The following is a 25,487-nucleotide window of genomic DNA, read 5'->3' as shown; positions in this document are numbered from 1 at the left end:
GACTCAGGAGGGGTTATCACTTTCCGCACATTACTCCTCAAACACGTTCTAACTTGATCGTCGGAGGCGGAACTCCCACCCTTGGGTGTCTCCGTTGTTTTGCAGGTACATGCAGCTGTAGGTCAGTCTCGGTGTTGTAACTCTCCCGCAGAACACATCAAAAAACCCCGAAACAAAGGCTATTAAAGTATCAACGGATTGCGTAACTAGGTGGAACTCCACCTATGAAATGTTGACTAGGGCAATCGAGTACAAGGGTCCATTGACAATTTTTTATAATAAAAAATTTCCACAATTTGCTTTACTAGATGATGATTGGTCTAATTATGAAAAATATATGTAGTTTTTACAATTATTGTATAGTATGACACATTGTTTATCTTATGTTTATAATCCTTGTGCTCATTCTTTTCTTAGTAATGCATGTTTACTTGCACAACTTTTCGATGAACACCGATCACAACACAATTATGATGGATATCTTCCATCAATGGAGGTAAAATGGCATAAATATTACACTACTATTCCTATGATTTATATTTTTGCTTCTATAATAGATCCTAGGCAAAAGTATGATGGCACATTTTTGTTAATTGATATTTATTTTCAATGCATGAATGTTACAGATGATGTTGATTCTTATAAAAGAAATGTAACCGAACAATTTTTTTCCTTATATAGAGTGTATGAATCTTTGTATGGAACCGTGACTCGATTTGCTCCTTCTCAATCATCCAAAAATGTAAGTAAAAGGGCCATAGGTTTATTTGCACAAGCTGCGAACATGATGTCTAAGTTTTCAGGTACTGAATCATCATCTAGGAGAACACAAAGCGATGTTTCAGAGTTGCAAATGTACTTAAGCTACGACTTCATGAAAGGCATGGATGACGAAGAGAAGTACGGCCTCGACATCCTTGAATGGTGGAAATCACAAAACTTGAAGCATCCAATTTTGACGGCAATGGTACAAGATATTTATGCTATCCAAGTCTCCTCCGTTGCCACCGAACGAGCTTTTAGTGCATCAGGGAGGGTTTTAGACGATAGAAGAACAAGACTAAAACCCGAAACACTTGAAATGTGTGTTTGTTTCAAGGATTGGTTGGATGCCGAAATTCGTTGCCAAGATCATACTTATGCACGAAACGACGGCGATGAAGGAACGTCGGGTTCTACTAGTTCTCAATCAATGCAATTGACCGATGAACAAGAAGAAGAAAACGAAGACGAAGAAGAACAACAAGAATAATTAGATTATTACATACTATTAATTATAGCTAATTTTTGTATTATTGCACCCTATATAATAAAATAAGCTATAAAGTTAAGTTATTCATCAATTATTGTACGATTTTATCATTATAAATTATTGTATTATCGATTTATCGTACCGACTTATAATAAAATTAAATAAGTTATTCATCAATTTTGTGTTATCGCACTCGTAAATTTTTAAAATATGTGCATTGTTACTTTTTGCTAAATAATAATAAATATGTATAATAATATATAAAAAAATAACATAAATAATAAAGAGTAAAAGAGTTGTAATAAATTATTAATAATAAAAAGCACATTAATAATATAATATTACAAAAACATAAACATAAATTAATAAAATTATTTAAATATACTTTTACAAGTTGTTCAAAAAAAATATATATCAATTTTTTCTTTTTTTTAAAAAAATAATTAAATTAAAAAAAATGACGGCCCGCTCCCCGGCACGGCAGGCACGTGGGCCGGGCCGTGCCATGGGCTGGGGTGTGTCAAAATGTGGCCCGGCACGAACCACCACCGGGCACGACCCGCGGTGACCTGGCACGGCACGGTACCCATCTCTAACTAGAGTCGAGTACACATTTCCTTCACATTCAAAAAAATAGAACTATGCCAAACATGTTCTCACTATTGTAATAAAATGAAAGATATTAATACATGCTTCGTATAATTTTGCATTACATTCCATGAAGATGATTGCATAACAAACATAATTAAATGGTACAAACCTAAGAGATCAGAGGCTCCCTAGTCAAACTTGCAAACACATACATAGCTAGCTAGAGAACATCAATCTTTACTTACAATAAGTAGACTTAAAATCTAATGCAAGGTATTCTGAGGCAGCTCCCAAACTCGTGTCTAAAAAAATCAACGGCTTCCCGATCTGCTTGGGGAATTTCACCTTCATGTTGGACAAAAAGTATATTCACGACTTGAGCAGCTATCTTTAAGCATTTTCCTTTTTACGTCGATGCAGGGAGCTTCGCAATGTTAAGGTCGTCGTTTTCCAGCATCTTTATGATCACTTGAGCAAATTCATTCCTCGCTACACATATCTGCTGGTAGAGGTGGTAATGCTTCTATCTGATCGGTTTTGACGATGATTCTTTTAGCAACAGCAGAGCTCATTAACACCAGAAACATTAACATCATCAACATTGTATGTATTAACAAAATATTTATCGAATTCTAGAGATTTTTTTGTAGTGGAAAATTTATGTGAGAAATGGTTATATAATAAATGAGTACGACTTGGAGACGATTTTTTACATACTGTCATATAATTTAAAGTCGTAATAATATACTCCGTATATTGCTCATGCCTCCCTTGTGCTTTCTAGGAATTATTATTATTATTATTATAAACACCTATAAAGTCAAACGATTTACAAGAAATTAGTGGGGAGCCGAGATACAATCTGGGCCCCCACCCCTCTAGCTATAACGAGTCCAATCCTGTTAAAAATGTGAGCAGCCGCACGAGCACCAATATCCCGAGTCCTAGCGAATGCCTAAACCCGTTTCAGTAATGCAACAACATCTTTCTCTAATTCCCAATGAAGAAAAGGAGAAAGGGAGAAAACCATAGCCAATAGCCCTGCAACGCGCCCCATACTTGTCTCGCTTTCGCTGAGCCGCAGCCGCCACAACACGACCAGGAACGAAGTCAGACAACCCAGATTGAGTCAATGGAGAAAACCCCGTCAAGTCAACACATACATCTAGGCCTCTATCCCAGGAGTAAAACAACACATCTGCTGGCCGAAGAGTATTATTATTATTATTATTATTATTATTATTATTATTATTATTATTATTATTATTATTATTATTATTATTATCCCATTGAACGGCCGGAAACGTGATCAACTTAATTTCCAAGCTAAGTGGCCTAGTGGGATCGGAAATCATGCAACGAACTACTACAAGTTAATTACAAGTATATTAATTTAAAATACTAGTAATACGACTAGTTAAAATAATAAACATTCATATAGTATTTGCCACAATATCTTCAAACTTGATTACCATTGTCACAACATGATGACTTTATCCACGATCCAATTAGTAAGGGATATGTATAATTAATTATTAGATGATTTTGAACATTAAGTTCCTCTATCTTTGAAAGTTTAATCCCATCTCTGAACTTTCACTTACGTGTGTACGTGGCCACATTTATGTAATAAGAGTAGTTTTACTTATTCATATGACTACATGAACTCCAATTCATTTTTATCATTAATACTTATAGGTTGTTTGGTTGAGGGTATTCATTTAAAGGATAAGGAAATTAACTGTCATTATTCAAGGGTGATTAGGTCATATTTTTAAGTTTTTTTTATATATTTTTTGATAAAAATGGTTTAAAGGTTTGCGATTTAGCGGTGTAAACCGCAAATTACATCAAAGTGCGGTTTGGTCTAATTTTTTTTTAAAACCGCACCAAACCACAAAACCGCGATTTGGTCATTTTCGGAAACCGCACCGCAAATTTCAAACCGAAAACCGCACCAAACCGCAAAATTGCAGACAATGAATAATATCATAGACACAATAGATGATATCATCCGACCTATGGATGATATCATAAAACCAATAAAGGATATCCAGTATAAAGAAGATATCATCCAGGCAATGAATGATATTATAAACACAATAGATGATATCATTCAGACAATGGATGATATTATTTATTGTTTTTATGATATCATCGAAACAATTAATCATATCATCAAAACAACAAATGATATCATCCAACCTAGAACTTAAAGATATCATCCAAACAATTAATCATATCATCCAAACAATAAATGATATAATCTATCCAATTAATCATATCATCCAAACAATGAATGATATCATCTGTCCAATCAATCATATCATCCAAACAATGAATTGTATCACCAAAACAATGAATGATATCATTTAACCTATTATTCAGCCTAGACACTAAAAGATATTATCCATACAGTTAATCATATCATCTAAACAATAACTTATATCATCTAAAGAAAATTATTTTTAAGTTTTATTTATCTCAAATTGCTTTGATTTGTAACAGTTGCAGCAGTTTTTAAGTAAGCTTAGTTCTACAACATCTTGTCTTGCCGATTCCGTCAACGTACCGGTACTACTAATAATAAATAAGTATGCCATATGTTCTTGATTCTCTCTCTTGTCACTTTTTATATCTTTCTAACAAAAAGGAATTTAAGTTTTCTGATCTGAAATTTATTTTAATTTTGAAACAGTTGCCGGATATTAAAAGGATTAGCGCTCTTAATTCAATGGTTTTATAGAAGGCTTGGCCAGAAACTTTCGCCATTAATAAGCTAGCATTGGTATGAATATTGCTCCAACGTACTAGTACTCATCGTTTCCTTAAAATATTGCTCCAATGCCAGAAATGTCGAAGCCTATTACACTCACGGCATAGTGTAGGCGTCGATTGAAGTACGTCTACTTTAACAAGTGTGAAAATGCTTGGCAATCATACGAAGTGAGAATTGACATTATACGATTAGGGACAAGGAAATTAGGGAGCCGCCAACAAGTTTTTAAGAAACTTGTAAACGTTTATGGATCATTGAAGGCAACCATGAATAAGAGACAACGATTGTAACACCCCAATAATTCTCTCTTTAAAAACCTATAATTACCTTTAACAATCTGCACGAGAATTACTGACGTGCTACCGCCACGTGTTCAAACGTTAAGACTAGTTCAAAATTTAACAGCGGAAAAACTAACTCAGTTATAAATAAGTTTCAAAAATCAATAATCAAAACCAATTTTAGGCTTACAAGTTGGAACCATTAAGGCCGTTATTCAAAACCCAATAAAAGTAGTAGATACATTAAACCAGAGTTAAAATAAATCCAAACTTATGAAATGAAATATACTGTGGAACTATCCAACACTCCACTAAAAATTCCACCACCTTGATGCAAGTTCTGATTATGTATAAACCTGTGATTAATCTGCTCCCCAATATTACAAGTGTAAAAATTGGATTATTACAGGGTCGTTGAAAAGGCGAAGGCAATGACCAGGAAAGAGACACGCAAAAGCACGCAATCAGCAACGCTGATTACATACAAGCTAGGAATTATAAAAAAGAATCCCTAACATGTTACTAAAAATCAATCAGCATACACAATCTAATTATTGACTCAAACACACGCCTCAACTGTTACCATTACTAAGACTTCACTTATTACTAACAATAATTCATTTCATTCCATTTGTTGATTGGATTAAGCAATAGACAAGGTTGTCTCCCCATGCTCCATTTCAGAACATCAATAAAAGAAAAACCCCATGCCTCCTTTGGGAAACATCCAATGGCAGACGGGCGCGACTCCGTGGCCATAGCTAGTATGAGATCCCATCTAAATCTTTATAGTTTTAAAAAGAATTTGAAACAAGAGACTCGTAGATCAGACGGTCTCTAAAAAGTACATGGCTACTACCCCGTGAACCCCAACCCCTGATTGTCAATACTCTACATGTGCACGAATCCAGAATTTTATTGCTCATCCATCTTGCACTTTACGTGATTTACAAGTATAAACTTGGTGATGACTCAAATGCAAAACAACACAACCAATCATACATCCATCATTCAAACAATTTAAATTTCCAGTTCAATTCTTGATTTATTAGTGACAAACAACATTTAGTATTGAATCCCTTAACTACCTCGGTGTATAAACACCTTAAGTGCATAAGGCATCTCAATCCTCAACCTCGTCTCATAAGACTTTAAATCTCCCTTTATTCATTCCATTTCAATAATCATGAAAGAGTAATATAATATTTCATTCCATATATTCTTGTACCTTTGTGTCTAAGCTCACCTTACAAGTTATAGCATACATAATACTTACAAGAAAAAAATTAATACGCATTTCTCATACATGAATCAAACCATTCATCACATTAATCATCAATCAAATTCACTACCAAACAATTTCATCCAATCTACAAGTTTTCTAACATGATTCTAAGTTTTCCCAGTCCTTAAACATGCTCCTAAAGTCAAGGTTTTTGTATCCTTGTACGTACTTTGAGTAAACGAGTTGGTTAGCCACTTCAGGAACTAGAAATCGCCTTCTACAAAGTCCTCTCCTAAACCAAACAATAATAATTCAATCAATACCCAAGCAATATAATTTACAGCAATACTAACTTACTTTAAAACCTTCAAAATTCAATTAAACAACTCTTTAAAACCTTCTCTTTAATTAAAATCAAAAGCTTATATATATAGTTGTTTAAGTTTCCTACATAAAATCCTTAAAATACATACTTATTCATGAAATTACAGCTAGTTTGGAGCTTTATAAAAATCTGAAAATTTATTTTACACATGAAATCTTGAAATTATAGAAATCTTTATCACTACATACATTATATAGAAAGTTAGTAGACTTTAAACCCAAAAATTCATCAATTCAATGTAATTAAAGACTCCAAAAACAATAACCAAAAATCTGAAAATTTATTCTTGCAATTAAACTTTAAAGTTTCAAACTTTATAATCGTAAAATAACCACAACCTTTGTTTAATTAAATTAGAGACTCGAAACACATGAAATCAATACAATTTAAACCTAAGATTAAAACTTTAATAATCTAAAATTTTAATTTAAACATTAAACCTTCGTTAAAAATCAAAAACTGCCCGAAAACCATGTTTGGAGGCTGAATTTGGCCACGAGACGGTGGTGCTCAATACCAAAGGTAGTGAGTTTTGATTAAAACGTTTTTTACACACGACAAACACTATATTTTTGTAAAAAACAGACGAGATTGTTAAAATCTATACGTCATTAAAACGTGATTAAAAAAATTAAGAACGGAGATCATAAGTTGATTACGGAAAACTGAAAAGTTGTTTTCATGCTTAATTAATCATTAGAAATTCAATAGGAACAAAAGCCCCAAATTAATTGATCATTAGAACCCTAAAATTCCAATTTAACTAAATTAAAACCTTAGGTTTAAAAATTACAAAATCTGAAAATTAAAACAACAATTATAATCTGAAACTATTAGTTTAAAACATCAAAAACATGATTTTGATACTAAATAAAATAATTTCAAGCAATAAAAACCAAAACTCAAAAATCAATTACATAAGCTTTATGAAAATAATAAGAGATAAAGGAGGAAAGAAAATAAGACTAAACTTTTTGTTTGGGGGGAAATTTAGAGATTCATGGGGTATTTATAGGAGAGAATTGTAGGGTAGAATTGGGCCTCATGAAAATAATGGGCCAATTAAATAAACAAATGGGTTAGGCTTTGTTTTTATAATAATGAATTGTAGGATATAGGTTCATAAAAAAGTGGATATTTTTTATTTTAACACCTGATAAAAACCCGAAAATGGTTTTTAACACCCCCAAAAAAAAAATTTATTTTAACACCACACAAAAACTATAAAATAGTTTTTACCACCACTTAACGATTTCCGTCCAAAAATTCCGTTAAGTGGGGTCTACAGTGACACGTGTCACCATTTTACTTGTTTTAAAAAAAATAAAACAAAAAGAAAAAAAAGATTTTTTTAAAAAAAAAACTCAAAAAACCAGAAGGCAGCATCCAACGGTGGCCCTTCACCCCGTCCAACTCCCGAACGACCCTCTCCCAGGCCCCCGCCATCAGGTTTCGCCATTGAACTTGACCGAACCTGCCCTACACCGGAAATTAGTGTACCCTCGCTTTCCGCAGCCGAAAAATCGGGAACCGCCACCGAAAATCATGCCCAGAAAACGGCGACGAATTTCAGGGGTGGTGGTTTTGGGGCTGAGCAACCTTCCTTCCCCAAAAACGACCGGTTTTGGGGCCGAGTGGCCTTAACCGGCCGATTTCGGCCGTCAAAGGCCGAATTCGTGGCCGAATCAACGGCCATAAATTCGTGGCTGGTGATGGTGGTGGTTGGGCTAGGGTGGTTTAGGGCTGCGAGAAAAGGGTGGAGATGGGTTTAGGTCGGCCAGTGAGGGAGGGGGAGGTGGTGCGCCAGTGGTTGCATCGACGGCTGTGGGTCAAGGTGAAGAAGAAGGTGGCAGTGGTGGGGCTAGGGTGGCTGGGTAGTTTTAGTTTTTTTTTCTTCTTTTCTTTTTTCTTTTTTGACCAATAATAAAGCGACATGTGGCTCATGACCCCACTTAACGAATTTTTTGGACGGAAACCGTTAAGTGGTGGTAAAAACTATTTTTATAGTTTATGTCTGGTGTTAAAATAAAAGTTTTTTTTGGGGGGCTGTTAAAAACCATTTTCGGGTTTTTGTCAGGTGTTAAAATCAAAAATATCCTAAAATAATTTAGCCTAAAATAATTTTTGACCCAAGTTAATAATTTGAAAATTAAATTCTGGAAAAATACAAATAAATATTATAAATAAAATAAAATTTCATTTATAAAATATTTAAAAATACGGGGGATTACAATCTACCCCTCTTAAAAGAAGTTTCGTCCCCGAAACTTAACCCAAATCCGTAATTTCTTAAAGTTATTCAAACTTTTGTGTTTTGTATTGCCGTAAATTACTTGCTTCTCAACATGTATACTCAACAAACTGAACTTATACTCGATAAATTCGTACTTGGCCAAAGTTTACATACTTTAAAAGCATGTAAAAACAACAATATTGTTCAATTATAAGCAAAATCATGCAAACTTAATTAATAAATGGCATAAATGTGGTTAAAAAGCGTGAAGTTATATCGTATTCTACCCCACTTAAAGAAAAGAGTTACGACCTCGTAACTCACCTTAAGAAAAGATTTAAGTGAAAAGAAAAGGTACCAGTAATCACATCTGAGGACCTCTCAGCCTCTCCTTTGCTGTAACACCCCCAAATCTCCCTCTACGTAGATTGTAGAAAAAAATACGTATAAATAGCGTAGAGATAGATTTGGGCGTATTACTGCCGCGTATAACGCAAGGCTTATACAAAAATACTTTTGCAGCGGAAAACTTTATTCTTTATTAAATAACCATAATAAAAATTCATTCATAATTCGTGACACAAAAATGACTCAAACTTTTTCTGGCTAGGTGAAATTTCCCGTGGACTCCCGTATGCATCAATCAATTTCCACCTGAAAAATTCACCTGTTTACCATAAATGATAAACAGGGCAAAGCCAAAACAAAAGCACGTATTAGCAAATATGCTAAGTAAGTCATGTGTAAGATAAGTAAAACGTAATTTAAATCATTTACGTTTAATTAATAAAAGAAATACCAATGCCGTATTCAAATAGAACTTTTTCAATCCAATTCTTTTAATTCAAGTAAAACTCAATCGATTCATAACAAACCAATTCCTCACTAAGTGTGCACACCCCCCAAGTGGTTTACTTTATAATCAAAGGCCAAACTTGAGGAAAGACTAGGTCATGCAAAGTCCATAGTCTTCTCTAAACCATTCCCTAAGTGGGATTCAACATATCGATTGATTTGTTTAAAAACTCTTCTTTAAAAAAAAATCCATCACACTTACATAACTTGCAAATCATTTCCAATAATTTCCAATCACAATTTAAGGCCCTTTTGATTTAAATCCAAATCATTTAATTCAATCCGACATAATTTCATAATTTAATACGGAACATAATATCATAAATTCATACGAAACATAAAACATGATTTAATACGGAATGTAATAAAATATGATTTGATACGGAACATAATAATTTATAGTCTCATAATAAATCATAGTTTTATACGGAACATGAATTATAGTTTCACAAATAAAATTTCGTACGGAATAAATTATAATTTCATACGATCATAAAATGTAGTTTCATAATCAACTTTCGAAGGTATCAAACCACATAACGTACCTTGATCAATCACGAGCGATTTCACAACTACTTCTCTAAATCACGAGCACCCTACACATAATTATAACCTTAATTAATATAAGGTTATCAAATAAACACAACAATTTAATTAAACTACCATATATGTGCATGAATTAATTATCATTATATAAAATAATTTTATGTTTATAATTTAAAGAATTTTCTGTTTTTTTTTTTTTTATAAAATTAATTTGTATAAGAAATAATATTTAGAAAATGGTTAATAAAATAAGTTTAAGAGAAAATGAGGGATTGAAGGAAGGTGGAGGAACCAATGCAAGGGAGGAGCAAGGGTGGCTGTGGCCGGCTGGAGTGGCGGCTGCTGGTGGTTGCTGGCGGCAGCAGGTGGTCGCCGGTGAGGGTGGTCGCCGGTGGCCGGAAAAATGGAAGGAGGGAGAGGAGGAAAACCGTGAGAAAGAGGGGGAAAGAAGAAGAGAATTCTTGAGGTTTTTGGTGTGATTTTTGGGGTGTATGAAAGGGGTATTTATAGGTATTTAGGGGATGGGTTTATGGCATTTTAGGGTTTATAAATTATGGAAGTTTTTTATCATGAAATTCCATTTGGTAGTTTTTAAGCTTGGGGTGCAAGGATGACATAGAATCAAATATTTTTAGGTTTAAGAATGGAAGTAAAGGAATTTAAAAGATTTTATTTTTAATAAAATTATTTAAAATCTTTGTAGAAAAACCATGAATGGCCGAAAATATTGAGCAAGATATTACTCAATATTTTCGGACCTATCATGTTAGTTTAGGGATTTTATAAAATAATTTATTTGTCAAAAATTAATAAGTTTATAGGTATTTGGAAGAATAAAATCAATTTTTCTTGCTAGATTATTAGGGTGGCCGAATTTGGACTATACTAAGGTATAAAAATCATATTTTTATTATATAAAGTTTAAAATATTATTTGATAAATTTTGGAAATCATTTTATTTCATAAAAATAATTAATTTAGCAAATAATTAATAAAAATCAGATTTTTTAATATATAAAATCCAAAAATGTGTTTCATTAGTTTAGGAATTGATTTTTATTTTATGAAAATACTTTTACTTAGAGTGAAAATCAGATTTTTAATTTTAAAAATGCGAAAATGATATTTATTTAGTTTTAGGAAATTTATTTCATGAAAATAATTAGTTTAGCAAGATATTAAGTAAAATTGGATTTTATTGGGAAAATCCGAAAATATATTTATAAAAATCAGATTTTTAAATTCGAAAATGCCTCTAATTTTATTAATTAATATAGTTTTGTTTTATTATTTATTTAATCAAAATACTATTTATAAAATTTTTAGTTTATCCATTTAATTAAAATAAATGGTTTAGGCGCCAAAATTCAAATATCATTTTGGCTCCAAAACTAAGATACTCTTAAGTTAAAAAATACGTCGAAAATACGAGACTAAATACTCTATAATTTAGAAAATACCTTTCAAAAATACGGGGTATTACAGTCTACCCCCCTTAAAAGAAGTTTCGACCCGAAACTATGCAGAGTGATGAGGAAAGTAAAAAGAATTTCTTCTTTGAAAATAGCTTTTAGTTAATTAATTTCATGCACATGCTAAACATTCTAACTAGACACAGCCTATTTCTAACTTAGAGGGTTGGGAAAAGATGCGCGCGAAACTCTATCGCATTCTACCCCCCTTAAAAGAGTTACGCCCCCGTAACTCGACTACTAACCTCCAGAAACAGATCTGGGTAGCGTTTCCGCATTTCGGCTTCAGCTTCCCATGTTGCTTCCTCAACCTTGTGATTGGTCCATAACACTTTCACAATTCTCACATCTTTGTTTCTTGTGCTCTTGACTTTAGTATCCAAGATTTTGACAGGTCTTTCTTCATAAGTCAGATTCTCGTCTATTTCTATGTTCTCGGGTTGTAGTACATGAGTCGCATCAGGTACATACTTCCGGAGTTGGCTCACATGAAATACGTTATGAACCTTTTCTAGCTCACTGGGTAAGTTCAACCTGTATGCCACCTTTCTGATCCGTTGGGTAATTTCGTATGGTCCGATGTACTTTGGACTTAATTTTCCTCTTTTTCCAAATCTCATAACCCCTTTCATAGGTGACACTTTCAACAACACTTTCTCTCCCACTTGATATTCTTCTTCTCTTCTCTTTGAATCAACATAGCTTCTTTGCCTATCTTGGGCTGCTTTCATCTTCTCTTGTATCAATTTGACTTGTTTAACCATGTCTTCAATCATATCTGGTCCAAGTACCATCGTTTCACTGATATCACTCCAACAGACTGGGCTTCTACATTTCCTCCCGTATAGGGCTTCAAATGGTGCCATCCCAATACTTGCATGGTAACCATTGTTGTAGGAGAACTCAATCAAATCCAGGTGGTCTTCCCACGACCCTTGATATTCCATTACACATGCCCTTAACATATCTTCCAATGTTTGGATGGTCCTCTCGGTCTGTCCGTCAGTGGCAGGGTGGAAAGCCGTGCTCATTAGTAGTTTAGTCCCCATTGTTTTTTGCACACTTTGCCAAAAGTTGGATAGAAATATCGAATCCCTGTCTGAAACAATGTCACTTGGCACCCCATGGTACTTGACTACATACTTAACATAGGCTTTTCCCAATTGCTCCATGGACCAAGTATTTTTCATGGGTATAAAGACCGGTGTTTTCGTTAATCAATCCACAATTACCCAAATGGTGTCATTTCCTGCCCGAGTTTTGGGTAATGCCCCAACAAAATCCATAGAGATGGAATCCCACTTCCAACTAGGCACTTCTAATGATTGGACCTTCCCTTGTGGTCTGCGATGTTTAATCTTTACTTTTTGACATGTCAGACATTTAGTCACAAATTCTGCAACCTCTCTTTTCATATTGGGCCACCAAAAAATTTTCTTCATGTCCTTATACAATTTGTCCCCTTCGGGATGCATTGAATAAGGAGAACTATGAGCTTCTTCCATCAACCTTTGCTTGATGTCTCCACGGTGCTGTGGGACGCACCATCTTCCCTTAAAACGAAGTCCACCATCTTCATCAATGGTGAAATCCGATACCTGCCCTTCACTCATTTTCTCTTTTATATTTTTCAACTTTTCATCCTCCGACTGACTGTTCTTAATTTCCTCGAAAATCGACGGTCGGATAATCAAAGCGTTCAACATCCGACTGACTTCTCCTTGATCTACCACCTCCAAACTCATCTTTTGGAACTCGATACACAGTTGGTCCGGCAATATCATCGCATATATCGAGTGTCTTGACTTCCTACTTAAGGCGTCGACCACTACATTAGCCTTACCCTCATGGTACTGGATTAGCAGCTCATAATCCTTAATGAATTCTAACCACCTTCTCTGTCTATTGTTCAATTCCTTTTGGGTGAAGATATATTTTAGGCTCTTGTGATCGGTGAAAATTTTACAAGTCACTCCATACAAGTAATGCCTCCAAATCTTCAAAGCAAACACTATGGCAGCAAGTTCCAAGTCATGCGTTGGGTAATTCTGTTCATATGTCTTCAGCTGTCTTGAGGCATAAGCAATAACTCTTCTAGCTTGCATCAAAACACATCCTAACCCAAACTTTGACGCATCGCTGTACACTTCATACTCCTTGCTTTCATTAGGTAATGCTAACACAGGGGCTGTTGTTAATTTTTCTTTTAGGGTTTGAAATGCCTCTTCACACTCAGGAGACTAAATGAACTTACATTCCTTTTTCATCAAGTTGGTCATCGGTCTTTCTATCTTCGAAAAGTCCTTTATAAAGCTCCGATAATACCCGGCCAATCCCAGGAAATTCCTTACCTCTGACACATTCTTTGGGGTTGGCCACTCCTGTACAGCTTGGACCTTAGCTGGGTCAACCGAGACTCCTTCCTTAGAGATTACATGCCCCAAAAAGGCAACTTCCTCTAACCAGAACTCACACTTAGAGAGTTTGGCATATAACTGGTGCTCCTTTAACAATTGTAACACTTTTCTCAAATGGTCTTCATGGTCCTCCTTACTACTCGAGTAAACCAGAATGTCATCAATAAATACCACTACAAACTTGTCCAAATAGGGTCGGAAGATTCGATGCATCAGATCCATGAATACTGCCGGCGCGTTTGTCAACCCAAACGGCATTACTGTGAACTCATAATGGCCATAACTGGTCCTGAAGGCCGTCTTAGGAATATCTTGCTCTGCAATCCTTAACTGGTGATAACCCGACCTCAAATCTATTTTCGAGAATGTTCCTGCTCCCTTTAACTGGTCAAACAAATCATCGATCCGGGGTAATGGGTATTTGTTCTTAACAGTGACATTATTCAACTCACGGTAATCAATACATAACCGTAAACTCCCATCCTTTTTCTTCACAAACAATACTGGAGCTCCCCAGGGTGAGGAACTGGGTCTAATGTATCCCTTTTCAAGCAAATCTTCCAATTGGGCCTTTAGCTCTTTCATTTCAGCTGGGGCCATTCTATATGGAGCCTTGGAAATAGGTCCAGTTCTAGGAACCAAGTCAATCGTGAATTCCACATCTCTTTCTGGTGGCATGCCTGGTATTTCATCGGGAAATACATCGGGAAATTCTTCCACAACAGGTAACTTTGTATCACTCTTCCCTTCTTCACCCCTTATCTCTTGGAGGCTACACATAAATAACGGATACCCTTTCTTGAGGCACTTCTGAAGTTGTAAAGCCGAAATAATCCTTATTCCTTGACTTTTCCCTTCCTTCCTATAAGTCACTCTGGTCTTTGCTGGGCCATAGAGCGTGACCTTTTGTGCTGAACAATTTATCTGGGCTTTGTACTTCCCCAACCAGTCCATTCCCACAATCACATCAAGGTCTTTGAGATCGAACTCAATTAGGTCCGATGGAAACTCTACTTCAGAAATAGTTAGGGGTACATTCCTAAAAAGTCTAGAACACTCCCTAACTTCCCCCGTTGGAATAGCTACATCCAAGGAGACTGACTCTGGACTTTCTAACTGGAGACTTTCTATTATTGTCTTAGAAATAAAAGAGTGCGATGCACCCGAATCAAATAAAACTTTCACAGATAAAGAACGTATAAGAAAAGTGCCAATTACCACATTATGGAAGTCTTAGCTTCACGGCTATTCATTACGAAAATCCGTCCCTTAGAAGTGTTTCCACCATTGCTGATTCTAGTGTTCTGGGCAGGTCCGCTAGTTTGTGGGGGTTTTGGGGGATTCCGTCCATCCTGAGCCTTTCCATTCTTCAAATCTGCTTCCTTCTTGAAACACTTGTACTCTCGGAGTCCCAATTTTTGGCAGTATCGGCATGTCACTTTATTGCCTGCACAGTCCTTCCCCTGGTGGTCCTTCTCACATCTCTTACAGAAGTAACTTCTCTTATTTCTCTCCTTGTTCTCTCTATTCTCACCACCATGGTTTGAAATTCTCCGAAAATTCCCCTTAAAGTCCCTCTTATCCCCATGATTCCCATTCCCAAAACTCGCATGGTTCTTGGGCCTCTTATCGCTCCCTTGGGGTTGATCATTGGACTTTCTTTTCTCCCCAGACATGCTCCCTAGCTCTCTTCCCTTGATCCCATACAAATGGGCGGCTCGGCCATACACCTCATCTAGACTCTCAAAGGTTGCCCCACCCAGTTTTCCTTGCAGATTCCAAGTTAACCCCTGCTCGAACCTTTGTGCTTTGATAGCCTCTGTTGGTACTACTTCTGGTGCAAACCTCATAAACTCTAAGAACTTAGAATAGTACTCACTCACAGTCATAGTTCCCATCCTTAAGTTAGTGAACTCCAAACATTTCTGTTTCCTCAAATGATCAGGATAGAACTTTTTCCTCAAAGCTACCTTGAAATCCTCCCAGCCAAAATTAGGGTCTACCATCAATTCTTCTTTCTTTTGGGTCCACCATAAGTCAGCTTCTTCCTTTAAGTAGTATACATCATTATTAACCTTCATATTGTCTAGACAGTTGATTACATCAAACAACTTATCAAATTCTCGGATCCAGTTTTCAAGACTAGTTGGGTCCTCTTTTCCTAAGAAAAAGGGTGGTTTGGCTGCAGCTACACCCTTAAAGACTTCACCAAAATTATCCCCCTTTCCTGAACCCTTCCCTTGGTTTGCTACTTGGCTAATGTTTTTAGCAAGATCGGTTAGTTTCTTAAGGACCTTGCCCATATTGGAACCAGCTTTCTTATTCTTTAACTTTAAAGACATATTTTCCTGATGTTCACATTTGAGAGAAAGAAGAAAGAAAAAAAATTAAAATTCATTCATATACATAAACATAGAGGAAATCAAGCAAATACTTTATTATTATTAATTAATATTCGAGTACACTTTATTATGCATATAATTTATCGAAACAATCATAACATGAATCATTTGATTAATCACTCCTCTTCTACTGGGTCAAACTCTTGATCTTCATTGTTAGTCTTCTTGTTACCATTGGGCTCCTTCAAGTAGGTTGGTACATAGTCACTGTAGTTTGGGGTTTGGCCTGACTTTGGATTTGGGTTTCCTTGAGGGTTTGGGTTGTTGGGTTGTGGAGGAGGTGAAGAGTTGGAGCTAGAAGATGATGAGAAGTCATGGACTCTAGGCCTTTTTAGAATTCGGGATTTTGTTTGAGGTTTTGGATGTTCACGTGGTATAGGTACATTGTACTGAAAAAAGTGGGAAGGATGAGGGTAGTTCTTACGCCGTCCAAGTGGTGGAATGGATTCATCATCAGAGGAGTCAAAGTCTCCCTCATACTTTGGGTAAGAGAAAGGAAGTTGAGCATTTAGATAGCGGAGTTGGTCAACCTCTCTTAATGTGTGGTGAGGGGTAAGTTTAGGTGGCTTGACGGACTTCCTCTTAGGTTCATAGTTACGCTCCAAATAGTGTAAGTCATTCTTAAAATGGGTCAAGGTGGCTAGCCATTTTCCTTCATGGTGATGCCTCTCATTCCAAAGCCCATCCTCCTTAATCACATCCCCATACTTCTCAAGTAAAGGGTAGTACTTCTTAAGCTTGGGTAAGTGGGCTAATGCCAAAAGAACTAGCCAAGGGGGTTGGGTGAAGACTTCAAGATTATACTTCTCATAGTAGTGTAGAGCTAATACTGTTATTCCAGTCACAAAGTCGCTAACACTGATTGCATCAGTTTTCAAGTAGTGAATGTTAAAGTACTTCTTCCTAATATCATCCAACATCTGTTTAGAAAACAATAATTCAATAAGTATCCATATAAACATACCAATGTTCACAAACATATAAGTTTAACATATATGGGCCACATATATACTCAAAGATCATGTCCATGGACTTCTTCAAAAATTCATAATATACTTATCTTATATGCACACATAGTCTTTGAAACTTAAAAAAAATTTCAATTCATTTTCTTTTGAAATTAATAATGTACTTGACTCATGATATAGGATGGTCGAGCCCGCGTCTCCCAGGTAAGTTACCCACAGCGTCGGGGACAGCCTTGCCTAGATAGAGAGGCGTACCCATTTTAGGGCCTCATTATGAGAACCTGAGCATCCTTTTCTCAATCATCTTTCCAAAGAAGAAAATAGTTATTATGAAAATGGTTTTTTTTTTTTTAAAAAAAAAAAGAAGAAATGCGAAACTCTATCCTATATGCCCAACTTAAGTCTACCCATCCAATTTATTTATTCCACTTTTAATCTTGTTTTAAGACCAGACAAACTGATACCACTTTGTAACACCCCCAAATCTCCCTCTACGTAGATTGTAGAAAAAAATACGTATAAATAGCGTAGAGATAGATTTGGGCGTATTACTGCCGCGTATAACGCAAGGCTTATACAAAAATAATTTTGCAGTGGAAAACTTTATTCTTTATTAAATAATCATAATAAAAATTCATTCATAATTCGTGACACAAAAATGACTCAAACTTTTCCTGGCTAGGTGAAATTTCCCGTGGACTCCCGTATGCATCAATCAATTTCCACCTGAAAAATTCACCTGTTTACCATAAATGATAAACAGGGCAAAGCCAAAACAAAAGCACGTATTAGCAAGTATGCTAATTAAGTCATGTGTAAGATAAGTAAAACGTAATTTAAATCATTTACGTTTAATTAATAAAAGAAATACCAATGTCGTATTCAAATAGAACTTTTTCAATCCAATTCTTTTAATTCAAGTAAAACTCAATCGATTCATAACAAACCAATTCCTCACTAAGTGTGCACACCCCCCAAGTGGTTTACTTTAAACATTAAACCTTCGTTAAAAATCAAAAACTGCCCGAAAACCATGTTTGGAGGCTGAATTTGGCCACGAGACGGTGGTGCTCAATACCAAAGGTAGTGAGTTTTGATTAAAACGTTTTTTACACACGACACACACTGTATTTTTGTAAAAAACAGACGAGTTAAAATCTATCGTCATTAAAACGTGATTAAAAAAATTAAGAACGGAGATCATAAGTTGATTAAGGAAAACTGAAAAGTTGTTTTCATGCTTAATTAATCATTAGAAATTCAATAGGAACAAAAGCCCCAAATTAATTGATCATTAGAACCCTAAAATTCCAATTTAACTAAATTAAAACCTTAGGTTTAAAAATTACAAAATCTGAAAATTAAAACAACAATTATAATCTGAAACTATTAGTTTAAAACATCAAAAACATGATTTTGATACTAAATAAAATAATTTCAAGCAATAAAAACCAAAACTCAAAAATCAATTACATAAGCTTTATGAAAATAATAAGAGATAAAGGAGGAAAGAAAATAAGACTAAACTTTTTGTTTGGGGGGAAATTTAGAGATTCATGGGGTATTTATAGGAGAGAATTGTAGGGTAGAATTGGGCCTCATGAAAATAATGGGCCAATTAAATAAACAAATGGGTTAGGCTTTGTTTTTATAATAATGAATTGTAGGATATAGGTTCATAAAAAAATGGATATTTTTTATTTTAACACCTGATAAAAACCCGAAAATGGTTTTTAACACCCCCAAAAAAAAATTTATTTTAACACCACACAAAAACTATAAAATAGTTTTTACCACCACTTAACGATTTTCGTCCAAAAATTCCGTTAAGTGGGGTCTACAGTGACACGTGTCACCATTTTACTTGTTTTTAAAAAAATAAAACAAAAAGAAAAAAAAGATTTTTTTAAAAAAAAAACTCAAACAACCAGAAGGTAGCCACCAACGGTGGCCCTTCACCCCGGCCAACTCCCGAACGACCCTCTCCCAGGCCCCCGCCATCAGGTTTCGCCATCGAACTTGACCGAACCTGCCCTACACCGGAAATTAGTGTACCCTCGCTTTCCGCAGCCGAAAAATCGGGAACCGCCACCGAAAATCATGCCCAGAAAACGGCGACGAATTTCAGGGGTGGTGGTTTTGGGGCTGAGCAACCTTCCTTCCCCAAAAACGGCGACGAATTTGGCCATTAACAGCTGAAATCGACCGGTTTTGGGGCCGAGTGGCCTTAACCGGCCGATTTCGGCCATCAACGGCTGAATTCGTGGCCGAATCAACGGCCATAAATTCGTGGCTGGTGATGGTGGTGGTTGGGCTAGGGTGGTTTAGGGCTGCGAGAAAAGGGTGGAGATGGGTTTAGGTCGGCCAGTGAGGGAGGGGGAGGTGGTGCGCCAGTGGTTGCATCGACGGCTGTGGGTCAAGGTGAAGAAGAAGGTGGCAGTGGTGGGGCTAGGGTGGCTGGGTAGTTTTAGTTTTTTTTTTCTTCTTTTCTTTTTTCTTTTTTGACCAATAATAAAGCGACACGTGGCTCATGACCCCACTTAACGAATTTTTTGGACGGAAACCGTTAAGTGGTGGTAAAAACTATTTTTATAGTTTATGTCTGGTGTTAAAATAAAAGTTTTTTTGGGGGGGCTGTTAAAAACCATTTTCGGGTTTTTGTCAGGTGTTAAAATAAAAAATATCCTAAAATAATTTAGCCTAAAATAATTTTTGACCCAAGTTAATAATTTGAAAATTAAATTCTGGAAAAATACAAATAAATATTATAAATAAAATAAAATTTCATTTATAAAATATTTAAAAATACGGGGGATTACAATCTACCCCTCTTAAAAGAAGTTTCGTCCCCGAAACTTAACCCAAATCCGTAATTTCTTAAAGTTATTCAAACTTTTGTGTTTTGTATTGCCGTAAATTACTTGCTTCTCAACATGTATACTCAACAAACTGAAATTATACTCGATAAATTCGTACTTGGCCAAAGTTTACATACTTTAAAAGCATGTAAAAACAACAATATTGTTCAATTATAAGCAAAATCATGCAAACTTAAGTAATAAATGGCATAAATGTGGTTAAAAAGCGTGAAGTTATATCGTATTCTACCCCACTTAAAGAAAAGAGTTACGACCTCGTAACTCACCTTAAGAAAAGATTTAAGTGAAAAGAAAAGGTACCAGTAATCACATCTGAGGACCTCTCAGCCTCTCCTTTGCTGTAACACCCCCAAATCTCCCTCTACGTAGATTGTAGAAAAAAATACGTATAAATAGCGTAGAGATAGATTTGGGCGTATTACTGCCGCGTATAACGCAAGGCTTATACAAAAATACTTTTGCAGCGGAAAACTTTATTCTTTATTAAATAACCATAATAAAAATTCATTCATAATTCGTGACACAAAAATGACTCAAACTTTTTCTGGCTAGGTGAAATTTCCCGTGGACTCCCGTATGCATCAATCAATTTCCACCTGAAAAATTCACCTGTTTACCATAAATGATAAACAGGGCAAAGCCAAAACAAAAGCACGTATTAGCAAATATGCTAAGTAAGTCATGTGTAAGATAAGTAAAACGTAATTTAAATCATTTACGTTTAATTAATAAAAGAAATACCAATGCCGTATTCAAATAGAACTTTTTCAATCCAATTCTTTTAATTCAAGTAAAACTCAATCGATTCATAACAAACCAATTCCTCACTAAGTGTGCACACCCCCCAAGTGGTTTATTTTATAATCAAAGGCCAAACTTGAGGAAAGACTAGGTCATGCAAAGTCCATAGTCTTCTCTAAACCATTCCCTAAGTGGGATTCAACATATCGATTGATTTGTTTAAAAACTCTTCTTTAAAAAAAAATCCATCACACTTACATAACTTGCAAATCATTTCCAATAATTTCCAATCACAATTTAAGGCCCTTTTGATTTAAATCCAAATCATTTAATTCAATCCGACATAATTTCATAATTTAATACGGAACATAATATCATAAATTCATACGAAACATAAAACATGATTTAATACGGAATGTAATAAAATATGATTTGATACGGAACATAATAATTTATAGTCTCATAATAAATCATAGTTTTATACGGAACATGAATTATAGTTTCACAAATAAAATTTCGTACGGAATAAATTATAATTTCATACGATCATAAAATGTAGTTTCATAATCAACTTTCGAAGGTATCAAACCACATAACGTACCTTGATCAATCACGAGCGATTTCACAACTACTTCTCTAAATCACGAGCACCCTACACATAATTATAACCTTAATTAATATAAGGTTATCAAATAAACACAACAATTTAATTAAACTACCATATATGTGCATGAATTAATTATCATTATATAAAATAATTTTATGTTTATAATTTAAAGAATTTTCTGTTTTTTTTTTTTTATAAAATTAATTTGTATAAGAAATAATATTTAGAAAATGGTTAATAAAATAAGTTTAAGAGAAAATGAGGGATTGAAGGAAGGTGGAGGAACCAATGCAAGGGAGGAGCAAGGGTAGCTGTGGCCGGCTGGAGTGGCGGCTGCTGGTGGCTGCTGGCGGCTGCAGGTGGTCGCCGGTGAGGGTGGTCGCCGGTGGCCGAAAAAATTGAAGGAGGGAGAGGAGGAAAACCGTGAGAAAGAGGGGGAAAGAAGAAGAGAATTCTTGAGGTTTTTGGTGTGATTTTTGGGGTGTATGAAAGGGGTATTTATAGGTATTTAGGGGATGGGTTTATGGCATTTTAGGGTTTATAAATTATGGAAGTTTTTTATCATGAAATTCCATTTGGTAGTTTTTAAGCTTGGGGTGCAAGGATGACATAGAATCAAATATTTTTAGGTTTAAGAATGGAAGTAAAGGAATTTAAAAGATTTTATTTTTAATAAAATTATTTAAAATCTTTGTAGAAAAACCATGAATGGCCGAAAATATTGAGCAAGATATTACTCAATATTTTCGGACCTATCATGTTAGTTTAGGGATTTTATAAAATAATTTATTTGTCAAAAATTAATAAGTTTATAGGTATTTGAAAGAATAAAATCAATTTTTCTTGCTAGATTATTAGGGTGGCCGAATTTGGACTATACTAAGGTATAAAAATCATATTTTTATTATATAAAGTTTAAAATATTATTTGATAAATTTTGGAAATCATTTTATTTCAAAAAAATAATTAATTTAGCAAATAATTAATAAAAATCAGATTTTTTAATATATAAAATCCAAAAATGTGTTTCATTAGTTTAGGAATTGATTTTTATTTTATGAAAATACTTTTACTTAGAGTGAAAATCAGATTTTTAATTTTAAAAATGCGAAAATGATATTTATTTAGTTTTAGGAAATTTATTTCATGAAAATAATTAGTTTAGCAAGATATTAAGTAAAATTGGATTTTATTGGGAAAATCCGAAAATATATTTATAAAAATCAGATTTTTAAATTCGAAAATGCCTCTAATTTTATTAATTAATATAGTTTTGTTTTATTATTTATTTAATCAAAATACTATTTATAAAATTTTTAGTTTATCCATTTAATTAAAATAAATGGTTTAGGCGCCAAAATTCAAATATCATTTTGGCTCCAAAACTAAGATACTCTTAAGTTAAAAAATACGTCGAAAATACGAGACTAAATACTCTATAATTTAGAAAATACCTTTCAAAAATACGGGGTATTACATTTACCCATTACAGACGAACGCCCAGGAGTGTTGTTTCTTCCCTGATTACCATATTTGCCATTACCAGTATTATTGTTGTCATTATTGTTACCAATCCCAGTCTTCCCATTCTGACCACTCTGCCCATTACTCTTTTCTCCCTAGTTATAGGAATTACTAGACCTCTGTTGGTTGTTTCCACCATTCCCTCCATTTCCTTGTTGGTTCAGCTTGGTGTAACACTCATACTCCCTATGCCCTTTCTTATTACAGAACTTGCAAGTCATTAAATTCCATCATAGTCTCTCCCAGGGTGGTTCTTACTACCCACTTGTAAACTAATTTTCTCTCCCCATTGTTATCATTAGAATAATTACTAACATTCTGGTTACCCATCTCAGATGAGTTCCCACTCCTAAACCTCTTGAAGTTACCTTGGTTTTCAGAATTCCCACAGTCCTTCCTTTTCTCCCCAACCTTAGCACTCTTTCCCACATCCCTAGAGCTCAGATGATACATGTGTGCAGCTCTCTCATATACCTTATCTAAGGTCTTAAAAACTATTATGTAACTGTTGGTCAATCCTTGTTCAAACCTCAGAGCCTTTAGTTCTTCAGTCGGGACAACCTCAGGGGCAAACCTAGCAAGGGTCATAAACTTATTATAGTACTCTGAAATTGACATTCGGCCCATCTCTAAGTTTATAAACTCCTGAGCCTTCTGCTTTTTCAGAAATGGGGGGTAAAACTTGTCTCTCAATGCAGTCTTAAAATCTTCCCACCCAAAATTTGGTTTAGCCTTAACTATTTCAGCATTATCTCTCTACCAGATATCAGCCTCATCCTTAAGGTATATAGCAGCTTGGTCAACTTTCATACCCTTAGGACAATTCAGTGCCACAAATAACTTATCGAACTCTTGAATCCAGTTTTCCAAGAAAGTAGGATCGGCACCTCCCTTGAAAACTGGTGGCCTAACTTGAGCCAACTTCTTACACATTTCAGCTTGGGGATCGGGTTAGTCTGCCCGGTTCTGATTCAAGTTCTCAGCCAACATGCGGATGGCTTCAGCTAAAGCAGCATTATTCGCCATTCTAGTTCTACGCCTAAAAGAAGGTAAACATTCACTCCAACTTAAATAGAATTCAAACATCGTGCACATATATTCATTCAATCACAATATTACATTTTATCACATAAATTGGTTCAAAAGGGTACTTTGGTCTTTGCACCCCCTTGTCCCAAGCAAAATCAAACGAATATAAGCACAATCCACACGCAGGATTAAATAAAGTTAAGAAATTAATTCCCATCTCGCGCCACTTTTACTCAACTTAATCATAAACAAAGAAGTTTTCCTCAAAATTATATGTAATCACAAAAACTTATATTGGCCTTGAATCAAAAATATAATCAAAATGGAATCCTTAAAATAAAATAACAACTCTTATTATAACTCAAATAAAAATATTAATCCCAATCCATAACTCTGTAGCTCTAGCTACTTATTAAAATCCAATAGTCAATGCCAAAATTAAAATGAGATTCTAATAACCATTATTCATAGCAAATACCTTACTAATACTAACTCTATTATAATAAGCATAATTTTTTAGGGACCACATTAGAGTTCTTGTCTTTCTTCTCATTATAAGTGTTAATGTCAAAATCAGGGTCATTCTCATCCTCCGAGTCCTTAATAATTATAGCATTGTAGAGCGGATTCGGATTCCTAGTAGTTCTCTTTCCAACATTTGGATCCGCATGTTCTTTTATCATCCATTCAAGGTCATCTTCATCGTCCGAGAATGAAATAAGAGTCATCTCATCAAAAATTCTCTTGTAAGTTTTGATCTTATTCTTTTTGTTCTAGCCGTTTTAAACTCATGCAAGTCCTAATAACCTTTCTCAGATTGGTCTAGCTTCGGAGTTAGAATCATTTCCATAGTTTCTAGAGTATCTTCATTGCTAGTGTCTCTCTCATCCTTAGACATGATTACTGCGTCACTTATCTCCTCTCTACGTCATCCCAATGCAACAAGCATTCGAAAAGCATAACACGAACACATCATAAAAGAAATTCAATTAGAACACCATCACACAATTTATCAACTAAGCAACTTGCAAAATAATTAAATAAATGCAAGGTAATCAATATGCATGCATGCCCTTTCTAATTCTACCTAAATCTCACCAAATAAATAATTCAAGCTTCAAAGTTATTTTATAAACATTTAAAACAATTAGTTCAAACACAGTAAAATTTAAAATCATTTTTAACTTTTAAATACAAAATCCTTAATCGATTAGTTAGGCGCCTAAGACATACTAAATTGGCTTTAGTGGTAATTAAATCTAACCTAAGCTCTAATACCACTTTGTAACACCCCAATAAAT

At 34.8% G+C, this 25,487-nt stretch overlaps 1 protein-coding gene across 1 annotated transcript; it reads right to left on the bottom strand.

Moving 5' to 3' along the window:
• Positions 1-15,250: 15,250 nt before the first annotated feature.
• LOC110716094 lies at positions 15,251-16,378 on the bottom strand. Its single transcript, XM_021894729.1, has one exon. The coding sequence runs from the start codon at positions 16,376-16,378 to the stop codon at positions 15,251-15,253; it is 1,128 nt and encodes a 375-aa protein (XP_021750421.1).
• Positions 16,379-25,487: the final 9,109 nt, after the last annotated feature.

The sequence above is a fragment of the Chenopodium quinoa genome, unplaced genomic scaffold (genome assembly GCF_001683475.1).
Source record: "Chenopodium quinoa cultivar QQ74 unplaced genomic scaffold, ASM168347v1, whole genome shotgun sequence".
Taxonomy (NCBI): domain Eukaryota; kingdom Viridiplantae; phylum Streptophyta; class Magnoliopsida; order Caryophyllales; family Amaranthaceae; genus Chenopodium; species Chenopodium quinoa.
This window is presented reverse-complemented; position numbering and strand designations above follow the sequence as displayed.